At 38.6% G+C, this 25,816-nt stretch overlaps 1 protein-coding gene across 5 annotated transcripts in view; it reads left to right on the top strand.

The window, feature by feature from the left end:
- The window catches only part of TLL1 (tolloid like 1), a 242,831-nt gene that overhangs the window by 175,300 nt on the left and 41,715 nt on the right, over positions 1 to 25,816 (top strand). For all 5 annotated transcript variants that reach the window (XM_090036240.1, XM_090036238.1, XM_090036241.1 and 2 more), the window contains exons 10-16: positions 166 to 268; positions 4,026 to 4,142; positions 5,311 to 5,456; positions 13,064 to 13,259; positions 14,773 to 14,898; positions 19,284 to 19,444; positions 23,922 to 24,102. In XM_090036240.1, coding sequence (XP_089892366.1) covers positions 166 to 268; positions 4,026 to 4,142; positions 5,311 to 5,456; positions 13,064 to 13,259; positions 14,773 to 14,898; positions 19,284 to 19,444; positions 23,922 to 24,102 — 1,030 coding nt within the window. The remainder of the gene's footprint in view (positions 1 to 165; positions 269 to 4,025; positions 4,143 to 5,310; positions 5,457 to 13,063; positions 13,260 to 14,772; positions 14,899 to 19,283; positions 19,445 to 23,921; positions 24,103 to 25,816) is intronic.

The following is a 25,816-nucleotide window of genomic DNA, read 5'->3' as shown; positions in this document are numbered from 1 at the left end:
AAATATTGCAAATGGCTCAGGAGAACTTACATATTACTTAAATGATTGGCAAAACATTAAACACGACCTTTGTGGCTTCAGTTTTGTAGCAATGGCAGTAAGCCTGACCTTATTCCAATGCTGCTTACTGAATTATATGGCCTGCTGTTGTCCTCTGCATTGCAGATTGTGTTAAACTTTACTACAATGGACCTGTACAAGAGCAGTCTCTGCTGGTATGACTATATTGAAGTAAGAGATGGCTACTGGAGAAAATCACCTCTGCTCGGTAGGAAACTGTTTCCCCATTGCAGTTTTTTTTCCTCAATGTACAGCTACAAGATGAAAACTAGATTCCTATCTTGATCCTTGCACTATCTTTGCTTTTTTTGGCTAAGTACAGATGTTCAAAAAGCCCAGGGCGGAATTGATCAAACATGTGGGTTTCTGTAAGTAGCATAGGTTAGATTGGGAGTGAAGAGAATATCCTGGAGGTGGGGCAGGGGGGCATGCAGGCTGCCTGTACTGGCTAAGGGCAGTAGGTTGGGGGCACTCAAGATGTCTCCCAGCCTGTCCCATGGGCTCTCTGGGCAGCTGGAGAATGGTGAGCACCACCAGTGGCTGGTCCACTCCTGATCAGGTATGGAGCACATGTAAAAACATTTCCTCCTGCTGCGCCTGTGGCTGACATGACACGGCAGCGGGGGAAGGCATGTTTGCACATTCCCTGCAGCTGAGTCGGGCTCTGGCTTCATGGACCTGTGCCTACTCGCAGGGAAATGAAGGTCCCTGGGTGGGTGTGCAGGAACCCATCCAGGGACCCCCATTCCTTCATGAGTGGGCACACCCCTCTGGAGCTGGAGGCAGAATCAGAGGCCAAATGGCCTGCAGGGCACAGCTGAGCATGCCTCCACTCACTGCCATGTCATGTCAGCCACAAGCACCTGTCAGCTGCAGGCAGGCAGCAGGGGAAGGTGTGCTTGCCAGTATCCTGCAGCCTGGTTGGGCTCTGCCTTCAGCTCTGTGGGACTGTGCCTGCTAACAGGAACATAGGGGGCATTTATACATGTGCTCTGGGAGCGGGGGTGGAGCTTTAATTAGAGTGGCTCCACAAGTTGTTCCAATTAAAGTGTCTGGAGCATTATATGTGTCAGTGTCCCCGTACTAAGTTAAAGCACAGGGATGCTGATGCACATTATGCTGGATTCTGCTGGAGCACAGCAATTACTATGCTCCAGCAGACTCGATTAATTGAGTCTGCTGCAACATGCTGTAATTACAGCACGTCAGAGCAGCCTCACTGTATGTGTACAGGTGCCCAGGGCTCCCTCACAGCTATCCAGGAACCCTCATGCCTCTGTGACTGGGCACAATCCCATGAAGCTGGAGCCTAACCAGGCTGCAGGGCACAGGTGAGCATACCTCCACCCTCTGCCTGCCTGCAGCTGAGAGTTGCCTGGAGGCAAGGCTGAGGAAAGGGTCTGTACTGATTCAGCTCTGTGACAGCCCAGGGAGAGTCTGCTGGGCTCTCAGCCAGAGGAGCTGAGCACAGGGCTAGCGGGGGCCTGCAAAGGAGCCTGGAGTGCTGACAGGCAGCAACCTAACCTGAATTGATAGGGGATCTGGTACAGAAGTTCAATGCATTAATCTAACCTAAATCAATTAAGTTTGAGGGTACATTGATCCAGGTCTATCTTAGACCAGATTCTGCCATTTTTATGCCAGTCTACGTGTGCCAAAGTTCTGTTCTGTTACAGGTGTAGACTGATTTTTGATCACTTATACCAGTGAAAGAGTAATGTCTATATCTGGCCCTTCAGAAGTATCTAAAATAGATAAATAAACCTGTCCTAAGACCGTGCTGCTAGTGTGCATGATTGTTACACCTGTGAGTGGGTATAAAGTTCTGGTTCACAGCTCTGTCTCTAGCTTTTCAGGAGAGCAACTTTAGTTTGTGTAATAATGGACCTGACCCCAATGAAAGTTGCTTGCAAGTCAGTAATTTAGTCCACAAATTATGGCTAATTTGTATAAATATATGAGTGGAAACAGAAGTTCTTAAGTAGATACTTTAAATATGAAAAAGAAGACCTGCAAAATAGATGTTTTAAGAATAAATGTCTACTGCAGTATTTCTGCATATTAACTTACTAAGCTGTTAGGTTTGGGGATAGAAATATAGGAATACTTTTTTGCCAACACAGAAGAGCATGTGCTCTCAGTGTGCATTATTGGTAATGAACTTCTTTTGACTAGGATAGGAGATATAAAGTTCTATTTCATAGCTTTGTTTGTAGCTTTTCTGTTGTTGTTAGGACAAAGGAACTTTTAGTTTATATCAAGTTTTGTGACCAGTAGTCTCTATAGTATATGCCTCCACTCCTGGCCTTTTGGTTCAGGCTACATTCCAGTATAGAACAATGTTGTTTTTAAACTAGAAGAAATCTGAGACATTACATTTTTGCTCTTTCAACTAATACAATTCAAACCAAATTTTAACTGTGGAATTAGACACAGATATTTGACTGAAATTTAATGTATGGTTTTTAGTATATTTCACTGGATGTAATTAAACATATGTAGAAACAGATGCACTGATACCCAGAACTACTTACTCGGAGTGTATATTTACAAATGTATACAAATACATCCATATATATGTCAGTGTATAATAATTTACATTGCCACATATATGACAGCAGTATTTATGTCTGTCTTATAAATAGCATATATCAGATTTTGACATCATTTGTGGCCTAGCCACTAATGAAAAGTCTTTGATAATTACTATATCAAACCTTACCTTTTTTATATTTAAGGTATGTCAGATAAACATTGTATCTGACCAAATTGGAATTGTTACTCCTCTCAGAATGTCTACCAGAACTTGGTCTCTCAGGGGAGATAAGTGGAAGAACGCCTTATTCTACCTTATACCCTGGTAGGGTTTAGGCATTAGCTAGGTAATGACTTAGTCCACTGTATCAAAACTGAGGCACTTCTGGCAAAGCTTTAGGTCTAACATTACACTGCGATGAAGATATCTGCTTTGTCTCCAGAACACCCTCCTCCTTCAAAAGTATTCAGTGTACGTGCCTTTTCAGTGCAGCACTAAGTGCATGCCATAAACTCTCTCTCATGTGTATTTATTGACATATGCCCAGCATTAATTTTATCTTTGTGAGGTATAAAGTTCATGGAGTAGGTGTGCCATGCCTCCTTGGACTACTTCCCAACACAGTCCTTTGGCATTGCAGTCATGCGCCACTGTGCATTATGTTCATTCTTGGAACAGTGATGGACTTAAAGACTGGCATTTTATGACCTACTATGGCTAGAAACAAGAACCTTTCACTATTAAGAATAAATGATTATCAGTTTAGTAGTGGAACATCTGCTTCAGGACTTATAGAATATATGATAAAGCTTCTTAGCTTTCTGTTCTCACAACGACAACAGAAAAAATCAGTAAACAAAAAAAAAAAGGACAAAAGAGATGGAGTAGGTATAGTCAGGACAAAAAAGGAAATGCAAGTCAATAGTAATAAGTGGGGGGAAGGAACGTAGAAAGGAATAAAATAAAAACCATCAAACAGAAATTGCACCTACTCCTCAGAAGGAGTGGAAAGGAAAATTAGTGATTTTGTCTCTTAACTTTTTTGCACTTGCATGCTATGTTGTTGGACAGTGCTGAAGTGACTGCAGACAGCATAATACTTGCTTTTGCTCTTTTAAAATTAATAACTTTATAAATATGGAAACTGTAAAATGCAATACTCCTTGGCAAACCCTTTAAGAGCTTTGAAGGTGGCCTAATACTAAAAGAAACCAAGAATTATAAAAGATAATTCTATTATAATAAGATCAGGGGAAGGGTATATTAATATTTAAGCACTAAACTGCAGAAACGTGTGCTTAACTTTAAGCATGTGAGTAATTCCATTGAAGGCATTCAGATAGCTCTTGTTTATAAATGTGTACAAGTGTTTGCAGGACTGGGGCTTTAAAGTTGATATAAAATGCACTTACTTGTTGCTTGTTTTTAGGTAGGTTCTGTGGTGATAAACTGCCTGAAGTCCTTGCATCTACTGACAGCAGGATGTGGATAGAATTCCGTAGCAGCAGTAATTGGGTAGGAAAAGGTTTTGCAGCAGTTTATGAAGGCAAGTCACTTTGAATAATAAAGAAGATAGAATTGTATGGATAAAGATAAGGAAAAAATATTTTAATATATATCTTATGGACCATTAATATGAAAACATTTCTTAATATTGAAATATTTTTGTAGTAGTAATTTAATATTCTTTTTTAATTGTCAGTATAACTATATAACAGAGATCTTCTTTTGTAGTGATATCAGTCATCATATTTGAAACTCACTTTAGCTTTCTTGAGTCCTGTTCTTTAGCCCATGCCAAAATTTCTACATGGAGATTACAGCATATAAGGACATTTTTATTTGTCTTTGTTCAGTTGTGTTGCGTATATTTTGGTAAATCCTTAATATGGTTAGCACTATCTCATGTGAATATTGGAGAAGAGCAGTTTTTACATATTTCTTGTTGGGCATCCTGTTTAAAGAAGAGAAAATATTTTATATGCATTGTTCTGTATCATTGTTCTCAGAAATCTGGCGTTTATCCTCCATGTACTGTAGCAAAAGTTTAGAATCACCCCAATGAAATAAAATGGAACCCATTTATTATAAGGTAAAAATTTGGTGGCAAATGTTGTAGTTTTAATGGAGTCTGCAGTACAACAGGGTCAATTGTATAGTTTTAGGAATAGATTAGACAAAGACTTGTATGGGATGGTTTGAATAGGGATGATCCTGCCTTAAGCCAGAACTTGGACTAGATAGTCTCCAGAGGCCCCTTACTTTTCTATGACCCTATGAATTTGTTTATAGGTCCTGATTCTGAACATATGTTTTTGTGTACCTCTACTCATGTTAGTTGTTTAACTGGACTCAGACTCAGGTAAATACTCATAGATTACTGTAGAAAATGAAGCTTCTGCCTCAGTCTTCTCTTTTCTTATGGTAAGTTCCAAATCAGGATGTAGTAAAAGGCAAATAAAAAGTACAATAGCGTAACTGTTTTGATATTCTTAAGATCTTTATGAATGTTTTAAAATACAGAGCCCCTAAAAAACTCCCTGTAAAATGTTCAGTAGCTTAGTTGACCTTGGTTTCAACAATTTGACCTTGGTAGCATTTTTCCTAGTATAACCCCATCACCAACTTTACAGCAAATACAAAAAATATCAGCCCAAGAGGGAAAAATGTCAGTATCGACCATATACTTAGATTGAATTTTATGCTTTCCTCAGCAATTTGTGGAGGTGAGATCCACAGAAATGAAGGCCAGATCCAGTCTCCTAATTATCCTGATGACTACAGACCAATGAAGGAATGTGTGTGGAAAATAACCGTGTCAGGGAACTACAATGTCGGATTAACCTTCCAGGCATTTGAGGTAAAGCCTTTTAACTGATCTCAGCAAACCATCTAGTGGATAAATGACAGTGGCATGTTAAGGGAATCCTCATTAAACCAATGAAGAAACAAAGAATTCTGTAAGAAAAATAACCTCTGAAGTCAAATTTTCCTGTTCTTGAAACCTTCCCTGTTGCAGAAATTTTCAAGAAGATTAAAAGGGTTTTATATTATCTGTGCTATTTGAATTGGAAAGTTTAAGCACTGACAATAGATTCTTTTCACAAAATGTATAATCCTGTCCTGCTAGGTTGCTTTAAGGATCCATTAAATAAAAGGGCTGTTATTTCTTTCCTAAATCTAATTGTGCAGGTTGGGATGGGGGGGAGCTGTCTTTCTGCAAATAAACCACTATTTCTGCCTGTATTATGTACTCTGATTTTCTTTTTAAAAAAGCCGATCCTTAAAAGTGGTCTAGCAGCACATGTTTAGAGAAATAATACTGTGGCAATTCAAATTTTAATATCTATGAAGTATTTCTCTCTCTGTATGAATGCATCTCTGTGTTGCTATGGAATTACACAGGCCAGTAAACTTACCTGTAACGAGGACAAGTGATATTTCAGACAACCCCTATGCATCGTGTCTATACTAGTTTGGAGGCTTCAGTTAAATTGAGTAATGCTCTTGTTTCTACTTGTTTTTTGTTCAAATATTTCACAATATTATTGACTTGACTTTAAAAACAACATGCATCTTTCTTTATCATCTTTTTTTTTTTTCAACATACAATATTCATGATCCTTATATAATCCTGATCTTGCAGCCTATAAGACCATGTAACACCTTGTAAAACTGCTGCAAGTTTGTGGAGTGGAACTGGAGTTAAGCCTTACATGAGTGAATTTACCAGCAGTGATGAACATAAACTTTACCCAAGAAGAGGTTTTCATAACTGCAGCCCCTTATCTTTGCCATGTCTTAAAATGAAGGTCCCATACTGCAAAGGCCAGGATTTCCCTTTTTTTCCCCAATGATCCTTTCACAGACCAGTTAGGTTTCCTGTGGCCTGATATTCACAGTTACCCAAACTAACATGTCCATATCTGCCTTTTGAACACTTCTAAGCAGTCTGTATTTTCTGCAGCTGTACAAGTCTTAATGATATCCTTCTAATAATGAAGAGTTATAATTATAAGTCTGTTATTATTAGTATGGATCAGGGTAGCACTATGGTATAAGTATTACACAAGATTATTCTATACAGTCAAGCAAAGCCTTTCTATCAATAGTCATGCTAAGGGATAGAGTGGCAATTTTGGTTTTTATTATAACCTAAGATGAATCAGTTTGCTGGTTTTGACAAGACAAAGCCAAGACAAGATATTTACTATGTATAAAGTAAATAAGCTATATAGAAGTCAGTGGTTTTATTTAGAGTATTGCTTCTCAAACCATTTATGGGGTTAGTGTTGCCTCTTGTTTCAAGAATTTTTGTTTTACTTTCTTCATGTGCTCAAGGGTTTGATGCAGGAAGTTTTGGGAAAAGAAATAAAGATACATAAGTGATGAAACAAAGAAATTAAATGAATTCTGGATTCCCTTCTGTTTCAAATAAAACCCTCTTCACAGCTGTACTCATGTTAAGAGCTTGTTGCAATTCCTCACCTATTTTCACTTTGTTCCTAATGACAGGCAGTCAGGTTTCAGGCATGTATATGTATCCACTACTAATTAAGAAAATTATATTAAATCTGTAGCCAAAGGCACATTCTTTTTATATCTGTAAGGCCAGGCTGAAATACAGATTGAGGCATCCATGTGGGGCTGAGATAACTGAGTCAAAACCTGAAATCTTGAAAAGTTGCCACCTAGCCCTGGAGACGCATTTTTTTTTCTTCTTGTTCCCCAGGCTTAAATTTCTGCTTCTACTCATGCCTATAAGGACCTTAATTTTAACAGAACTGAGCACCTCCTCACTAGTGGAGTCATGTTTAAACCTGACTGGGATTAAAGAAAAAGGCATGCCTCGAAATACCTCCTTTGAAGGGCTCAATCTAGTAGGCTTTCTCAGAGGAGACTTGACACATGCTTTTTTGGGTCGCTGTGACAGACAAAAATGCAGTGGAGGTTGCTTCTTTCTCTTAAAAGTAGTGGGGGTGTTGCCCCTACTTATCAAATAGGTTTATAGTTAGTATGCTCACCCGAGATGTGGGAGTCCCATTTTCTCACCTCCTGTAGTATTCGAACACGGATCTTTTACCTCCTTCAAGGATGTCCTACACACGACAAAAGGCTATTCTGGAATGGAGTCTTGTCAAGGAAAGAGTGGTACTCCCTCAACCTCCTTTTGAAACTGTTCCACTCTGCAAAAAAGAGACGTTGTGAGAGAAGGAAGGAATATGATTTTCTGTCTTACTGATTAATGCACATGTGTGGAAGGATGGAGACCTATATTCCCATCCCCACTCCAAGGACTGCTTACATATTTTACCCAATGTTTGTTCAATGTTGGTGTATCCTCAGGAGGGAGAAAGAGAGATGGGAAAGGAAGAGTAGTTGACTCTCTAAAGGCAGAGGAAAGAGCAAATCATATGTACCCCACATCCTGAGCGAGTGTCGTAACCACAAGGCACTCACTCAAGTGAGTGACCAGTTTTAAGTCCTTCCCCATTTTTTAAGCAAGTCACCTAAGTCACTTAAGTTTTATTCAGGTATATGAGTAAGGAAATATGGATGGGGCTTTGGCCAGACTGAGCCCCTCTGATCAGAATGTCCTACTGAATAGCTATGGGTATCTTCCAACTGAATACCTGGTTGCTTTTTGATCCCATTCTGAAGTGCCTAACTCTCACCATAGTTTGGGGAGCCTAACTCAAGGTTCTGGATTCCAGTCCAGAATAAAATTCCAGTCCAGAATAAAATTCTGTTCAAATCTTCTCTGGAAATACAGCTGACTGTGGATTTCCTGTATCAAGACTGATCAGTGTGCTCCTTACTTTCTTTATGAATTCAGATAAGGCAATAAGTAAAGGTGGTCAAGAATTTTTTGACAAGCTACAGCTATCCATGGAACCATACATGTAAATGATGCCTTTCTCAAGGTTTCAGATATTCAGGGTGTGTTTCCCCCCCCCCATTACTAACCCTAAATGCTCTTTATCCCACTGTTGGGGCACTTGCAGGGGGTATGAGTAGAACCAGGTTCAAGTCCCTGCTCTTCCTAAATCAAAGTGAATACAGAAGAGAAGACTGGGACTGGATCCCTGTTACCTCAGCTGAGTGCTGCACCATGAGTCTATTAAGTATTCTGGCAGGTTTCTGTGGGGTTTTTATTTACTTATTTATTTAATGTTTGGGGGAAAACCCTATGAAAAGTTTTATTTTAGTCCAGAAAAGTTAGAGATTTTGTTTTCTTGGCATTCCAAGAAACAGGTTGCTTGCCTCAGTGAGTCCATAAACCCCACCTAATTTTTCCTCGGGATTACCATCAGCTGATACGGCAGACATTACCAGCCTGTTACACTAAACAGTATATAACACACAAGATGCTAAAATTATAAGCGTTCTATGAGATTAGAATGTATGCGATTAATGGTAGTTACAGGTTATTATTATACATTGACCATCATTTAAATGCATCTTTACAATACATGCCTTTATCATTATTTGTGATTTGAAAGGGAAATGCTAAATAATGTGATAAATTTGTTACTCTAGTTAGTAGTAATCGTCTAGCTTTTAATGGAATCTGTATTTTAATAGTATATGTGCCCTGATATGGTCATGCTGATAAATAAACACATGAAATCAATGTGGCCCCACAATAGAGCACTATACTGAGACTTGGTTTTGACTGCTATTGCTAGCTCTGCTAATGCCCTTATACCATGGTGATGATGATGCTGAACTCCCTTTTAAAATGCTTTGAGACTTCATGGGAAAAGTGCTATATTATTATTATTATTTAACAGCCACAACATTCCTGTGATATGGGCAAAGTGCTACAAGTATTTTTATCCTATTTTCCAAATAGGGAAACTAGTCCATAGAGTAAAATTTTCCAAATATGCAGTGTAATTTTTTTCCACAGGAAAATTTTTGTGCTATCCTTAGCAAACCTATGCATAGTTAAAACAAATGGAAACTTATTTGGCTGTTCTGACATGCAGAAGAACTTTCAGAGGCTGGATACAATACTTTCAAAGCTAGATACAATCCGCAGGTGAAGGTGGAAAGTTAGGAATCTTGGAATGCTTGATCTTTACTCTTCTCTATATGACAGAAGGATTGTATGTCAGAAAGCTGATCTGAACTTGTTCTCTGCTTATATCACTTATTCTTTAGATCTTCTTGAGATTTAAGGTGTCAGAAGAATGGGGTAAATGCATGCAATAGGTTATTTTAATATTGGTATATGAGGCAAAGTGAATTTTCTGACACTGATGCCATGGTCTGAGCCACATCAGCCCCTTTCTCTAATTCCCACAGTCACTTGACATCATTTCACCTTGCATGTTCTTTCTGGTTATTACTGCAAATGTCTCTATCTTAGGGATTTCTCTAGCTTTTTTTTTCCTTTACCCCAGTCCTGTCATGTTTCTCTTCTGGGTTTCCTCAGGAGCCTTCAGCAACAGATGATTTATACTGCTAACACAGTTACAGCCTTGTTTCTAAAAAGCGTGTTTTATTTGTGAACAGTTTTCATGATTTTTTTCACCCACATGTAATTTGAAACAATGAGGTTTTTAGTTCTCTAATAAGTAAAGTTATAGCCCCAATCCAGTTGCCACTAAGCTCAGCAAGAATCATTGTACTAATTTAAATAGGTTCTTAAACCCTGTAATGGGAAGCAAAACAGAATTTTGCAGCCTATCGTAGCAGACTCTTGTGTAGCAGCACTGCCAGATATCATAGTATCATAATGTCCAAAAGTCTGAGGTACAGATTAGGAAAAAACATTTCAAATAAATCCTCTCTTATTTGGTGCCAAAAGATTTCAGTATCAGTTATTGCTTCTCCAAAAATGCTGTATTTATCCCCTCTTTTATGTTTTTGGGTGTTGTTACTTAATCTCTAAATATTGTTAGTACTGGCATCACTTGCAGTAGTACTGAACTAAAATATTAATATAGTAAAGTGATCACCTTACATGATTTTTTTTTTTTAGTGTAAATCAATAGCACTTTATAAATTGGTTGATTTTTTTACTTTTAGATGTTTAGCAATTTACCACTGTCCAAAATAGATTTTTATCTTTCTTTCTCTGCCAACAATGACAAGTGATCATTAGAACGGAAACTCAGGCATTTTTCAATGTGTGTTGAGCACATGTAATTCAGACCTGCATTTGGCCTATTAAAAAAAAATTTAAACTCCCTTTTTTGAGTCAAATAATGTTCTAATAACACAGAAAAAGATGTTAAATTACAAGATTTGTCAAATGCCTTTATGCTGTAATAAAACCAAGATGTTAAGAAAACCCTACAATCATACTATTGATTTCAATTGCTTATAGAACTTTTCTCCCTACATCTGACTATAACAGTGGGTTTTTTATGTATCAGTGTTAATAACATTTTGCAAAAGTTGTACATACACTAAATGTAATCATTGACAAAAATCTAAGGTTAATATTAACATTTGGAATATGATGCGATCTGGTTAAAACATACCCTTTAGAAAGCTTAAAGCCTGTTATTTTATAGGATTTATATCTTGACTTTAGCAAGGGTTTTGCTATGGTCTCCCACAACATTCTTGCAAACAAGCTAAGGAAGTACAGTTTGGATGAATGGACTGTAAAGTGTATAGAAAAGTGTCTGGCTCATTGGTTAGTGGGCAGCCGGTATCAAGTGCAGTGCTCCAGTGGCCAGTCCTAAGGTCTGTCTTGTTCAGTATCTTCATCATTGACCTGGAAGATAGGATGCAGTGCATCCTCAGTAAGTTTTCAGGTGACACAAAGCTGAGGGGAATAGTAGATACACTGGTGAATAGCGCTAGGATTCGGAGAGACCTAGCCGAATTGGAGGATTGGATCAAAAGAAATGTCTTGAGGTTCAATAAGGAGAAGTGCAAAGTCCTGTACTTTGGATGGAACAATCCCATGCACCAGTACAGGTTGGGGACTGATTGACTAAGCAGCAGCTCTGTAGCAAAGGACCTGGGGGTTATGAGCTGAATATGAGCCAACAGTGTGCCTTTGTTGCCAAGAAGGCTAATGGCATAGTGGGCTGCACTGGTAGGAGCATTGCCAGCAGATTGAGAGAGGTGATTATTCCCCTCTATTCAGCATTGATTAGGGCACATCTGGAGTACTGTATTCAGTTTAGGGCTCCCCACTACAGAAAGGGTTTGGACAAATTGAAGAAAGTTTAGCAGAGGACAATGAAAGCAGTTTGAGGGCTGGGGCATGTGATTTAAGAGGAGAGACTGAGGGAACTTGGCTTATTTGGTTTGCAGAAGAGATGATTGAGAGGGGATTTAATAACAGTTTTCAATGTGATTTCAAGAGGATGGATCTAGACTCTTCTCTGTGGTGGCAGTGACAGAACAAGGAGGAGTGGTCTCAATTTGCAGCAATGGAAGTTTAGTTTAGATATTAGGAAAATTTTCCTCACAAGGAGGGTAGGAAAGTACTGGAACAGTTTACCTGGAGAGGTTGTGGAATCTTCATCCCTGGAGGTTTTTAAGACCTGGCTAGACAAACTTTGGCTTAGATGATCTAGTTGCTTTGAGCAGGGGGTTGGACTGGATGACCTCCTGAGGTCCCTTCCAACCTTAATTTTCTATGATTCTATGATTTTTGGATGTTCAGTTGGGCATATGCCTCTGATGATGTTAGCTATATACACACAACTCCTGTTCAAACCATTACTAGGAAGACTGTGCTCCAGATTATCTGGACCTTTCTTACTGCATATTCTAACTCTAGTTCTGATGCTGCTAATCATCTGAATACTTGGATAAATGGGACATTTAACAGATTGAAAATGAAATGACAATTTCAATATCAGTTCAGTTATTTCTTTCATTGCTAGTCATTTTAGAAGTGAATTTCTAATTCCAGTCTCCTTCCCACACTGTGAAGGGGCCTGAAACTAATTATCCATTCCCTAATCCCCTCCTTAGTACATATATTTTCCACACAAATTTTGCACTGCCTTGAAAATGGAGGGAGAGCATAAAATACATTAATTTTGTATCTACATAAACAACACAAAGGAACATGTTATAAATTATGATGTATTTAATATTTAACTCAATAAAACTTAAACTTCTTAGTCTGTTAAAAACTAGCACCTGATTTTTTTAGACTTCCACATTAAAATGTACAGAAGCATAGAGACCTCCCATTGAATTTAGATCAAACGTTTGGGGTTCACAAACAGAGTTTTGTTTACTGTCTATTCCAAGGATACTTTATCTTAGCTGAGCTGTTATATCATATTTTAATGTTAAAATCATGCTTTTCCTTATAAAAAATCAATGTAGTAATAAACAGTATTATTAATAAGCAGTTTTACATAACATGATCAGAGATCTAGTCTTCATCAAAGTTTTTATTCTGTTATCAACAGAAAGCGATTTGTGTTTAGGAATGTGTAATGTCCATGGTTTAAAAATATATTTTTGATGTCTTTACAGATTGAAAGACATGACAACTGTGCTTATGACTACTTAGAAGTTCGAGATGGAACCAGTGAAAATAGTCCTTTAATTGGCCATTTCTGTGGCTATGATAAGCCAGATGATATTAGATCTACCTCCAATACCCTGTGGATGAAGTTTGTTTCTGATGGAACTGTTAACAAAGCAGGGTTTGCTGCTAACTTTTTTAAAGGTATTTATTAAAATAGGGTTTGTGGAGGAGGAATCTGGCTCTCAAGTCATAATGCAGAAGAATTTTTTAAAAATTCTGTTATGCTATGATAGATATTAAAGACAAAGCTTAGGAGGGGTGCAAGTTAAAATTAATTTTAATTTTTGTTCCTATTAGAATGAATTTGCCTAATTCATCATGGCCTTTTCCTGCATATTATTACTGTAGTTGTGTATACTTTTGCAAGGTGGGAGTTAATGCCACTGCTGCTCATTGCCCTTTTTCCCTTACTGCTGATTTTAGTTACCACAACTGTTAATGATATTAAATGCAGGTATCAAATTTAGGCAAGAATAGTTCAAGCAAATTAACAAACCATGTAGATACATTAAAGCACATTAATGCTGTGTGTGTTGACTGATTTGGGACTAACTTTATTCCCAAGTCAGTCCACAGACATCGCTAATGGGCTTTAATACATGCACATGTAGACACCTGCGTAAACCTGCTTAATGCATATTAAGAGAATGTGTATCAAATTTAGGCATGCTTAAATGCATGTGTAAAACATGCCTAATATCTTCCATACACTCCAAAGAGGTTTGGGGGACAGTGCCTTGTCTAGCATGTTTCAGTTGTCATTCCACATGCATCTACACTGGTCAGCCCACTGCAAGCATAGTGGCAAGGTCCACCCAATCTGCACCCTGTCCTGCCTTCCTGGATACGATGGGGAAGTGAAGCATGTGGCTCTGGCTTCCCCTCCACTTGGCAGCCTATGGTGCAGCAAGTGCATGCACAAAAGTAAGGGGACAGCCATTTATCCTCTTGTGTGGTCACAATGGGCTAGTGACAATTAAGCTTGTACCATCAGTCTAAACTCTGCACTAGCACAGTGAAAGCTATAGATGTAAAAGTAGGAGAGAAAGGGTTGTTTTTGTTATATTGTTTAATTTCAGAAGAAAGCATTCTCCATGTTTGTCACTGTGTAATGACATATTTCTGTACCTCAGGTATATTTGGCCTGAATATAATGAGCATATTTTAAAGCTAGAAGAGTTAATATTGTATTCCTTTTTTCCTGCTGTATCTTGTTCTTTTTAATATCAGGAGAATGAAAACCTGGAATTTGAGTATTCCATTAATCTGGTTTTGAGTATGAATACAGGATAATGTACAAATTCATTCTGTTGGAGATAAAGTGCCCTTCAGCTGACCCTGATGTGGATTTCCAATCATTCTCTCAGTACTTTATACAACCTTTAGATTGCTGCAGCCTAAATTATTGAATGCAAGCTTATAAATGAGGTCTGCAGCTGTCAGTTGCTATTGTTGTGAAAAAGGAGAACATAAGCTTTATTTTCTCATTGCAGGTCTATAACAATTTAAAAACACTGTAGTCAGCAGACATGATATGTTATTTAGTACAAGTTACAATGGTGTGCATGCAACAAGCTAGAGAGATATTTAGTTAGCTGTGAAAAAGGTAAAGACTTATTACTTAAGCTTTTTCCATTCCTTTCTATCTTGATAGAGGAAGATGAATGTGCCAAACCTGACAATGGAGGCTGTGAACAGCGGTGTGTGAATACTCTGGGCAGCTATCAGTGTGCTTGTGATCCTGGGTATGAACTTGCACCTGATAAAAAGAGTTGTGAAGGTACAGTATGCCACTAGGGCTAGGGACAGACATTAAAAATCTGAGCCTGAGTCTGAATTGATTCAATCTTTGCAGCTTACTCTAACCTGGCTAGGCTAAATCAGTTTTGTAACCAGACAGACATCCCAGAAATGCAGGCACATGCCTGCAGTGGCTCCGGTTAGAAGCTGGAGGGCACTAGAGTAGCCCTCCCTTCCCTGCCACAGGACTGAGCTGAGAACTATGGCCAGGCTCTGGCAGGAACTCTAATTAGCCCAGCAGGGAGTTGTTAACAGTGTTTATCACCCAATTAAGAAAACAACAGAGGGACAGTACCAGCTACTTGTTGATTCTGCCTGTTGATTCTACTGCGGAAGCAGCCCGCAGTGTCTGTCGAGCTCCAGCCAGAGAGCATGCTGAGATGCTGGGGGTGTCTGGTTCATCTTAAACCAGTAGTGGGTGTGGGGCAGACATTGCAAAACCGGTTTGACCCAAATCAGTTAAGTCTGATACAACATTCAACCAGGTTTATCTCAAACCAGTTTCAGTTATTTTCAAAGTGGTTTATATGCACTGAGCATCTGTTCTGTTACAGGTTTAAATCAGTTTCTGATCACTTAAACCAGTTTATGTGTAATGTCTGTCCCTAACCTAGTTGTTAAGGTCCTAGATTACATTTTACAGTATGTTTTTCATGTGCTGTGATTTAAGCAGGAATTTGTCTAGGTATGAGTATCTACTTGGGAAAACAGTAAGATAGCTTCATGCTAGGAAACAGTAGTATGTCTATTATGTACTACTGCCTATATATAATAGTCTGATTCATTGATTGTAAATTTACCCTGTTCAGGCTTTATCGTCAGTACAATGATATACAGTGGAGTCTGGCTAGTTCGTACTTTACTGATCCACTGTAATTTCACTTCATAACAGTGTAGTCTTTTCCCATGTGTAAGCAAAGATTTACTCACAGAGCAATATATTGAGGTATTATATTTCAAAGGCATCATTATTATTATAAAATTATCTGACATTAGTTCATTAATATACTACAGAGTGTCATAATAAATAAAAACTAAGCTTCATGTGCTAATTACATGAAATATTTATTTATTGTTATAATGATATATTTATGATATGTGTTTGCATGCACTAATTTGCCAAATTCAGTAGTTTGCCATGTGTTTCTGATGTTTGGTTTTAAACTTTGCTCCTACCTACACTTTCTTTTAAAAGATCCCTTATTTAAAATATAATTTGTCATCAAAACTATCTATTAAAAACAAGGAAATAAAAAAAAATATATTTATATAAATCAAAATATATAAGGTCAGCACTATTGTTTATTAAAATAGTAGGAATAATATGAATTGAGTTCAGAAACACCAGTCAATTCAAATGTGTTGTATTTTATCTTTGTCTGAATATTGTAATATGTCTGAAAAAGTGCAACTTCCTTTACATGAAGTTAAAACTACAATTTCTAAATTCTCTAGATATGTGAACAGATTTATGACACTGTTTTAACAGTTATTTTCTGTTTAGTTCCCTCATCTTTTTCTTGCCACAATAATAGGCATGTATGAGGCATTTTAGTTCCTTTTAGGTCATTGACAATGAAAACATTTGGTAGTTCATAAACCATGATTTTTTCTCAATTTTTTTAATGTGTATCAAAATGAGCCTGTATTCCAAAAGTTCCTTATGACAAGGGCTAAGTACAGACAGTCAAAACGCCTTAGGCTGAATTGATTTAATCTTTGCAGGTTAGTCCTAAACTGTGTAGATTGAAACAACAAGAAAGTGAACAGACGTTCACTTTTGATTCCAGAAATCCAGCCACATGCCTGCAATTGCCAAGGCCAGAAGCTGGGAGGTGCTAGAGCACACCTCTTTGCTTGGCTGGAGCAGAAAGCTTGGGCCAAAGCTAGCTGCCCACCCTGTGCAGGGAGAGGGGACTTTGAGGAAGGAAGATATTTAGGAGGAAGTACTTCTGAGTGGTGCTACATTAGCTAGTACCACAGCCAAAAGGGACCTGAGGGTCATGATCAACCATAAAATGAACATAAGTCACCAGTGCAATGCTATAGCTGGCAAAGTGAATAGCATTGTGGCACGCATCAACCAATGCATTGCCAGCAAGACTAAAGATGTCATCCTCCCGCTTTACTCAGCACTGGTGAGTCCTCAGCTGGAATACTGTGTCCAGTTCTGGGTGCAGCAGTTCAAGAGGCATGTGAAGAAGCTGGAACGAGTTGAAAGGAGGGCCACATGAATAATTAGAGGTCTGGAGAGCAGACCATATGAGGAGAGGCTGAGGGACTTGGGGCTGTTCAGCCTGGAAAAGAGAAGAATCGGGGGATTTGCTGGCAGCCTTTAAGCATACAGTATAAGGGATGAACATCAGGGGCTAGGATAACACCTGTTCACCAAGGCACCCCAGGAGAAGACTAAGAATAATGGTCATAAAGTGATAGAGGGTTGCTTCAGATCAGACATTAGGAAAAACTACTTTACAGTTCACGTGTCCGTAATCTGGAATAGACTCCCCCCAGAGGTGGTACAGTCATCTTCCCTGGGATTTTCAAAAGATGACTGGATACTCACTCACCTCGCTGGGGTCATCTGACCTCAGCAGTCTTACCTGCATGGAGCAGGGGGGCTGGACCTGATGATCTCTGAGGTCCCTTCCAGCCCCTAATTTCTGTGAACCTATGAACCTTACCACTTGCTTACTAGCTGGAGGCACAGTTCTTATGAGAACTGGCACAAACTAGATGAAAACAGACATCACCTTTGTGCTGCCATAAAAATTTTGTGGTGGTATAAAGTGAGAGCAAAAAGATATAAATACCTGCTGTCATACCACAAGTGCTTAAATTTGTGACTGCAAGAAAAAGTGGTATTAAATTTGGCCGCTTTATCTGTCTGCTTATGGCAGAAGAACTTGGGCTGTGTGAAGCTGCCCAGGCTCTCCTGACGCCTGGGGGAAGGAGCTCTGTGGGTTTGAGGGGCAGATTCAACCCCCTCAAGCCTTGGGATTGCCAGGCTTGGTTTTCAGCCTACTGAGGCCCATCCCCCTAAGAGACATGTCTGAGGTGTGGGGAAAGTCAGGGCTTTGGGATGTGTATCTGCAGAGGGACCCCAGTGTGATTTCCCCGCTCTCAGTTTGCAAGTGCATGGGTGGAAATCCCTTACAAAGAGATTTTCCTCTAGGTATCTGCAAACCCAGGGCAGGTACCTGAGCTTTACCTGCCTGCAGATGCACCCTACATTGCACCGTGCATGCCCAGAAGAGGCATTGTGTTTGATCCAGCTTGCCCAATGTCTGTATAAATCATGCACTTCAGCAGGGCTTTTTTGACACTTTTATATAATAGCTGATTGAATCAGCTTTAGATAAAAGCACCCGAAAGCGCCTCTGAAGTGCATGATATATATAGATGCTGCGGAGCCGAGTTGACCTAACATACTGGTAAAGGATGAGGCAGGTTTTGGTTTTTATTTTTCATATCTATCAGCAGCCTTAGTAATGCCAATAGAGTACCACAGCCATTGTGAGTACCATAGATGGAGCAGAGCAGTACTAAACATCTCTCCTTGACTTTTTAAAATATGAAGCCAGGTTGTCAGATGAATACCCTTAGGCTTCACTGACTTAGACTGTTCATTCTCTACTATCTGTTGCACTTTTGGTGATATAATATTGTTCTCCTATATGACTAAATAGCTTTTTTTTAAAGAGGAAAATGAGTGACAAATAATAGAACAACATACACTTCTAAAAAAAACTCAGGATTTTAGTGTTTACAACATTTTTAAATTGCCTAATGGCCATTCAAATATTTAAGAATGAACCATGAATAACAGAGTATAGAATTTGGGAAGTTTATATTGATATATTTTTATTTTTAACAAAGTTAACTCTTATGTATGAATAATATCTGGCTACTACCACTGGGTAAAGGGCAACTAAGATGGACTACAGTTAGGAAGAGGCACATTTATATAAGCTAGGGAGAAAAGACTACTTTGGATAAGGTATTTTGGAGAAGGAGTAAGGGAAAGGAAGAATATTCTGATAATCCTGTGATATTCAAAGGAGAAGGAAGTCGAACTCTGCCAACAGTAATAGGGTTAAAGACTGAATTTGAAAAGAAAGAGAAATCAGAGTCTATGATATAAAGTGGCTGTGAAGCACTGAAATTCATTCACACTTTTTTACATCAGATTGTAAGACGTTCAAGGTAGAGACTATGTATTTCTTTGTATTCAGATCATGCACAGTACAGTAGAGCCCTGTTTCTGGCAGGGATGAACCTTTTATTTAAAAATGCTTCTGCTCATAGGAAAATGTGGTTTCAGCAAATAAGTGATGCTTTCCCTTTTTTTATTTTACATTTCAGCTGCCTGTGGAGGACTTTTGACAAAGTTAAATGGAACTATAACCACACCAGGGTGGCCCAAAGAATATCCTCCAAACAAAAACTGTGTGTGGCAGGTGGTTGCTCCCACTCAATACAGAATTTCAATGAAGTTTGAGTTTTTCGAATTAGAAGGGAATGAAGTAAGTAACCAACCACAAACTGTGACTTACACAATATCCTATAGTAAACAGTTGCACGATTGTTCACAAGTAGATACTGTCTCGTACAACAATTACTGCCTTGGATACTGGCATTTTCCATCAAAATTCTTGTTTTCTTTGATTTTACCAGAACTTGAGGACTGTTTCTAGATTCTTTTAGAATAAAAATGGAAGGTTTTGTTCTTTTCTAAGTATGTTCTTATTAAAGGAAGCCTTAAAAAATGTTTTCTTCTGGAACTGACTTGTCAACAAACTAAACAAGCTAAATGGCTGATGAGACTTTGAATTGGAGACTTCAGGAAAAAGCAAAAATTCTTGTTAACATTGAGTGTGAACATTAAGCAAAGAGAGAAACTTTAGAGTAGTATAAGAAGTATAATAATTCACCATAGAATGAAATAAAAAAGAAAAATTCTGGACATCAAAATAAACTTCCTAAAGTTGAGAACTACTTGAATTGTGAAATTAACCTCATCAGAATATTTTGAATCTCTGTTAATCTAGATTATTAACTGTACTGCATACTTGAGAGGAAAAAATGTCATCTTCATCTATAAAGTACATAGTTTACTAAAATATATTTACATGTTATACAAATGATAATATCTCAACTCTAATATTATTGTAGGCAACAATTCAGCCATCTTTAATCATTCAGTTTCATTTGGTCATAATTGGTGCCTGTACATGAACAGTGAGGCTGCTCCGATCCACTTGAATTACTGTGCTCCAGCAACCTCCTGCATCTCATGTAGCAGTGTCCCTGAACTTCAAAATGGTGGCAGGGGTGCTTTATTTAAAAGTTGGGGCACTTTATCTAAAGCTCACTTGACAAGCTTTAGATAAAGCACCCCCAACACCATTTTGAAATGTGGGCACACTGATATACGAGATGCTGTGAATGCTTTAATTAGAGCGGCTCTTAGATCCACTCTAATTAAAGGTCCCCCACTGCCCCATACTCATTTGAACAAAATATTTCCATTCAACATTTTTGTAATGTTCTACAGGTTGACTACCTGAAAATTATATTTATTTCAAATAGCTCTATAATATTTTAAGCTTTGAGAGAAATCAGTGATTTTCATTCAGTTGTATTTTTATTATTTGAAAATGATATCCTTATTTTGAAAAAAAAAAACCCTACATTTTGTTTGTTGGCTTTCATTCTAGGCATGAAAAACTTGTGTGTTTCAGTATTTCAGTTGTGTACACGAATAGGTTTTTGCACATGTAGATCAGAAAGTTAGACAATTCCATGTTTTTCCCCCCAAGGTAAACATAGATTTTAAATAGACACAAAAAAAGGCACAGAATAAAATTGGAGAATAAAGGTAAATCTTCAATGGCTGACTTTGAGTTTATGGCACTATTTTAGAGATTTGTTTCTGAAAACTACTGACGTCTTAAATTGTGTATGCTTCACGTATTGATTGAAAATGTCCAACATATCACCACCAATAAAACGTTTAAAATATCATCACCAATATTACCATTTGCAAAACATTAATCTTTATTTGTACTGAAATTTGTACAGCTAAATCAGGGTCTCGACTGAAGTAATCAAACATATTTTCAAAAACTATTACACACACACACACACACACACACACACACACACACACACACACACACACACACACACACGAAAATACAATTCCTCTGGCAGCCAAAGGCCCGTGTTACTTAAGGGGAAGACACAGTAGGCTAGCCTGGCTCTATAGGCAGGCAGCTGGGCCAAGGCTAGCTGAACAGTGATTAGCTGGGATACTGTTGTAGATTTCTAGACAGCCTGAAGATAAAGGCTGCAAGCAGCGTGGCTGAGCTGCTTGCAGCAGGGAGGGGCAAGCTGCCCCTTAGGCAAAAGAAGAAAAACCTCTGCATGATTAGGGAGTCACCAGACCAAAAGGGGCAGGGCTTCAGGGCATATAAAACTAGCACTTGGAAGGCGGAGGTCAGTCAGGCTCAGTGCATTGCAGGTAATAGAGCTCCCAGGAGAAAAGGTCAGCAAGAGACCACCCAACAGGTACCAAACCACTCTGAGAGGTGATAGCTTCAACGGGAGGAGCGCTGGCAAGATATCTTTTACCTGGAGTGGTGGAGATTTTTGTTTGAAAGTGGCTGCTTGTATGGATTTTTTTGTAGTTAAGTTTACAACTGGAGGCCCCAATGTGTCTACTACAGGAGCAGTATGGAGGCCACAGGGGTGCCTGAGGAACACCCAGTTTAGAGTCTTACCTGGGTCAGTGACCTCAGAGGCTGGAACTGAGAGCAAGACAGGGCTATGGACCCAGAGCCTGAGAAGGTCAAGACCAGGGCTGAGGACCTGGAGGCTGAAAAGGGGCAAGATGAGGCTAGGGCCCAGAAGCTGAGTTCCAAGTCAATGGGCCTAGGGTAGGGGGCAAAGGAAAGGGTGAAGCCCCAACAAAGGTTTGAGGGCTGAGGGGGCTAAGCACTGTAGTAGAGCTGGGTGGCCTCTTGAAATTTATACCATATACCATGGATAGGCACCCCCTGGCATAGGTATTAGCGTGTGATAAGCAAAGGCATTTTGCTTGGCGTGTGCCCCTTGGAGGAGACAGCAGGGAAGGGGCTGGGGCTGCACTGCCACAATAAGGATCAGGCCTGTCATGTTTCCACCCTGCTCCCCATCCACCCCGGTGCACCAACATCTTACAAGTCAAGGTTGCAGGTGTTTTTGGCACTCTGTCCCAAAATGTTGCCAACCCCTGCCATATATAATCTGCAAGATATGTGCATAGCTATAGGTGCAGATGGAGGCTACAAACTCAGTCCATAAGGTGCCCTGTGTCACAGGATGCCAGTAGGGCCAGAAAGCCTGCAACTGATTGCTCAAGTGGCAAGTTTGCTGTTGAAAACCTCCCAACCCCGTCAAGGCATGTGAAGGGCCCAGACTTTCCCATGGGTCCAGTCATTTAACAGGTGTCACGTTCCCCAACTGCCAAATTCATGGGCTCATTGGAGTCGCAAACTAGATGACATGGCACTGGCGCTGGATCTGTCCGTGGGCCAGGTATTAAGCATCCTTGGTCTAAATACATATTCATTTTATGAGAGGTTCCATAAACTGGGAAACTATTTTTGTGGAATAAATAGTTTTTAGATTGGCTTAGGTTATATTTACAAGTAACTGTAAATACTATGCTAATAAAAAAATTAATATGCTTGTACTTCTATCAAAGTTTTATATGGTGCTATATAAAGGAAACTAAACTACAAAGTCTACACTTGGATAAAGGTCTACTTAAAATAAAACCCACTAAAACATCACAATTCACCTTAATACATAATCTTTGTACAGAGAAGGATATTGAGATGTATTAATATTAGTGGAACCTGTATTTATAAATCCGATGGCACTGAGATGAGATTTAGCTCAAAACTAGATCAGTAAAAATAAACTTTAGCTGTTAAGTTAATATTGTTTCTGTTAAGAGTCTTGCATCTAATCATGACTGAATTAGCTGTGTTTCCACATCTCTAATTATAAGTACTTTTCAAATATTAGTTTGGAAGCATTAAAGTATAGGGAAACATGGAAAAGTATATTAATAATTTATAAGCAACAAAAACCAAAATAATCTTGCATGTGTGTACTTAGATTTAATGCACAATCTGTTTCCTATCTGAATCCTTCAGGCTACTGTTTTCTCTTAAGCTATTAATTGCAGGCAAGCAGGGCATTTTTTGATTAAATGATTGATAGTTGAGCTTAAGAAGCTTAGAAGTTTTTTTTGGGTGGAAGGTTTTATATGGACAAGGGATTATGCACTGAAAGTATTATCATGAGTCGGTCTTGCATAAGGGGTGATTTTTTTTTTTAACTGCTTAATGAAAATTGCATGTATTAGCCTGTTGCATTATAGATGCACTACTGTTAAAAAAAAATGTGTTAGGATTAATACTGAAGATTTATATTCTCATAAGTAAATAAACTTGGTGTGTCCCATTTCCATATAAAAGGCATTACATTTTGTTTAGAGGTATAGGGTCCAATATTAACGTTTATAGTTTTTGAATTCTTGTTCATCAACTGAAAGACGGTTTTTATTCTTCAAAGTGGACATTCACAGGTTTTAACCCAATGTCTTCAGACTACTTTTTTTCTTCTCAATTCAATGGCTGAATTCTTAAACATTTTAAAATTTAGATTATATATGTGTGTGTGTGTGTGTGTGTGTGTGTATGAATGAACTTTGTCCTAAAAGACATAATTTTTAAACTTCTAATTTCTAGATATGTTTTAGTGTGCCTGCAAATATATTGCAATAAGATCAACACTAATCTCTCTAAAAGAATTTGAGATTTGCAGCAAAAGATGCTAATAATATTATTAAATACTTTATTTATTGATGGCTTAATGTCAAAGTAACATAAAAGATGATGCATTTTAAGTGAAAGATCATTTGATTAAAAAAAAGATCTTTGTTCTCAGGTTTGCAAATATGATTATGTGGAAATCCGTAGTGGCCTTTCTTCTGATTCTAAACTGCATGGTAAATTTTGTGGTACGGAAGTGCCTGAAGTGATCACATCACAGTACAACAACATGAGAATTGAGTTCAGATCTGACAACACTGTCTCAAAGAAAGGCTTCAAGGCCCATTTCTTTTCAGGTACTGAAAATCCCTCCTATGTATTAACAGATGCTTCTGAATACAAAGTGTCTAGATGCAGTGGATATTGTTCATGTGTGATAAATATAAAATGCCTTTTTCCTTCTGCTTATAACATTTAAAATTTCTATTAAAAAATAGAAATAGCTGTTCTTTCTTCTTATATTGTCTTGAATTGAAACATAAGCCAATAATAGGAAAATCTCACAAAGTGTGACCAACATTATCACAATTTTTGTTCTATTTTTTAATCCCAATCATAATGTGATACAAATGATATACTACTTTTATTTGTATTTCTATAGTACTACCTTTTTTGTTTAATCATATGCTAATCTTACTGGTACAAGACAGATCATCCATTGATGGAAACTGTGATAACTCCACTGACTTTAGTGTAGCTATAACTGTTTACACCAGCCGCACATGTGCATCATTGACTCAGTGGAACTACTTGCATGAGTCAAGTTAAGCCTATAAGCAGATATATGGGGGGGAGGGGTTTAGTAAGTATGTACGTAGGGCTACATAATAATAATTTGTTCTTGTGGCAGGATGTTCCCTATTGATAACAATAGAATTATTCTTAGGTTGGTGCGGGTTCATTTAAGAATAAGGGCTAGGGACAGAAATTTAAAAAGCCTGAGCCTGGATTGATACAATCTTTGCAGGTTAGTCTAACCTGCAGTGCTTGAAGTAATTTGGAGGTGGATAGACATTCCCTCTTCATTCCAGAAATGCAGCCACATGCCTGCAGTGGCTCAGGCTAGAAGCTGGAGGCGTCATAGCAGCCCTTCCTTCCCTTTCATAGTGCTGAGCTGAGGGAGGGGTGTGGCCAGGCCCCTACAGGACGCTCTGATTAGGGAGGGGTTCTCCCTAATTAATAACAGTGCATTTAGTTACACAGCAGGGAGTTACACAGGGAGTCGTTAACATTTATCAGCCCATCAAACAAAACAAAGCCTCTCTCATTAGTTCAAGCTCTTCTTTAAACAACTTTTACCAAGGAAGGAATGGAGGGACATTACCAGCTACCTGCTGATTAGCTCCAAAAAGCCCTGTGCCAATACTGTCCTGTCTGCCTTTGTCCCGTCTCTCATAGCACAGACTGTAGCCAGCATGTGGTATGCTAGCTAGTGCTGAGAGGTGTCTGTGTAAGGCAGAGGGGAGGGGGGAATCCCTTCTTGAGCAGCGAGTGGTGAAAGGGGAGCAGGGCAAAGCCAGGCACACACTGCTATACCTGCAGCCTCTGTCAGAGCTGCAGGGGAGGAGCCAGCCCAGTTCTCTGGAGCAGAGAGCCCTACCCAGAGCTACAAACTCTCTGGGATGCTGGGGGACTCTGGTTTAACTAAAACCAGGAAGAGGTCTGCGGACATTGCATAAACTGGTTTCAGCCATTTTCAGACTGGTTTATATGCACTGAACATCTGTTCTGTTACAGGTTTAAACCAATTTCTGATCACTTAAACCAGTTTATGTGTAACGTCTTTCGCTAGACAATTTGTTACAGTATCTGGAATCTTACCCCTAGTTTTCTAAGAGTTAAGCTTCTGGCAATCTAGAGATTTAGTTATATTTAGCATTTAATGTTTTCCTAGCATATATTAATACTACGATTTTGTTATAGCGCAGAAGTCTAAGTGAAATAAATTTCTGCTCTAGTAAATGATGAATGACTACAGTTTTGCAACCAAGTTAAATGTATGATGCAGTG

This window comes from Crocodylus siamensis, chromosome 2 (assembly GCF_052110815.1).
Source record: "Crocodylus siamensis isolate JL-2025a chromosome 2, ASM5211081v1, whole genome shotgun sequence".
In the NCBI taxonomy this organism is placed as follows: domain Eukaryota; kingdom Metazoa; phylum Chordata; order Crocodylia; family Crocodylidae; genus Crocodylus; species Crocodylus siamensis.
This window is presented reverse-complemented; position numbering and strand designations above follow the sequence as displayed.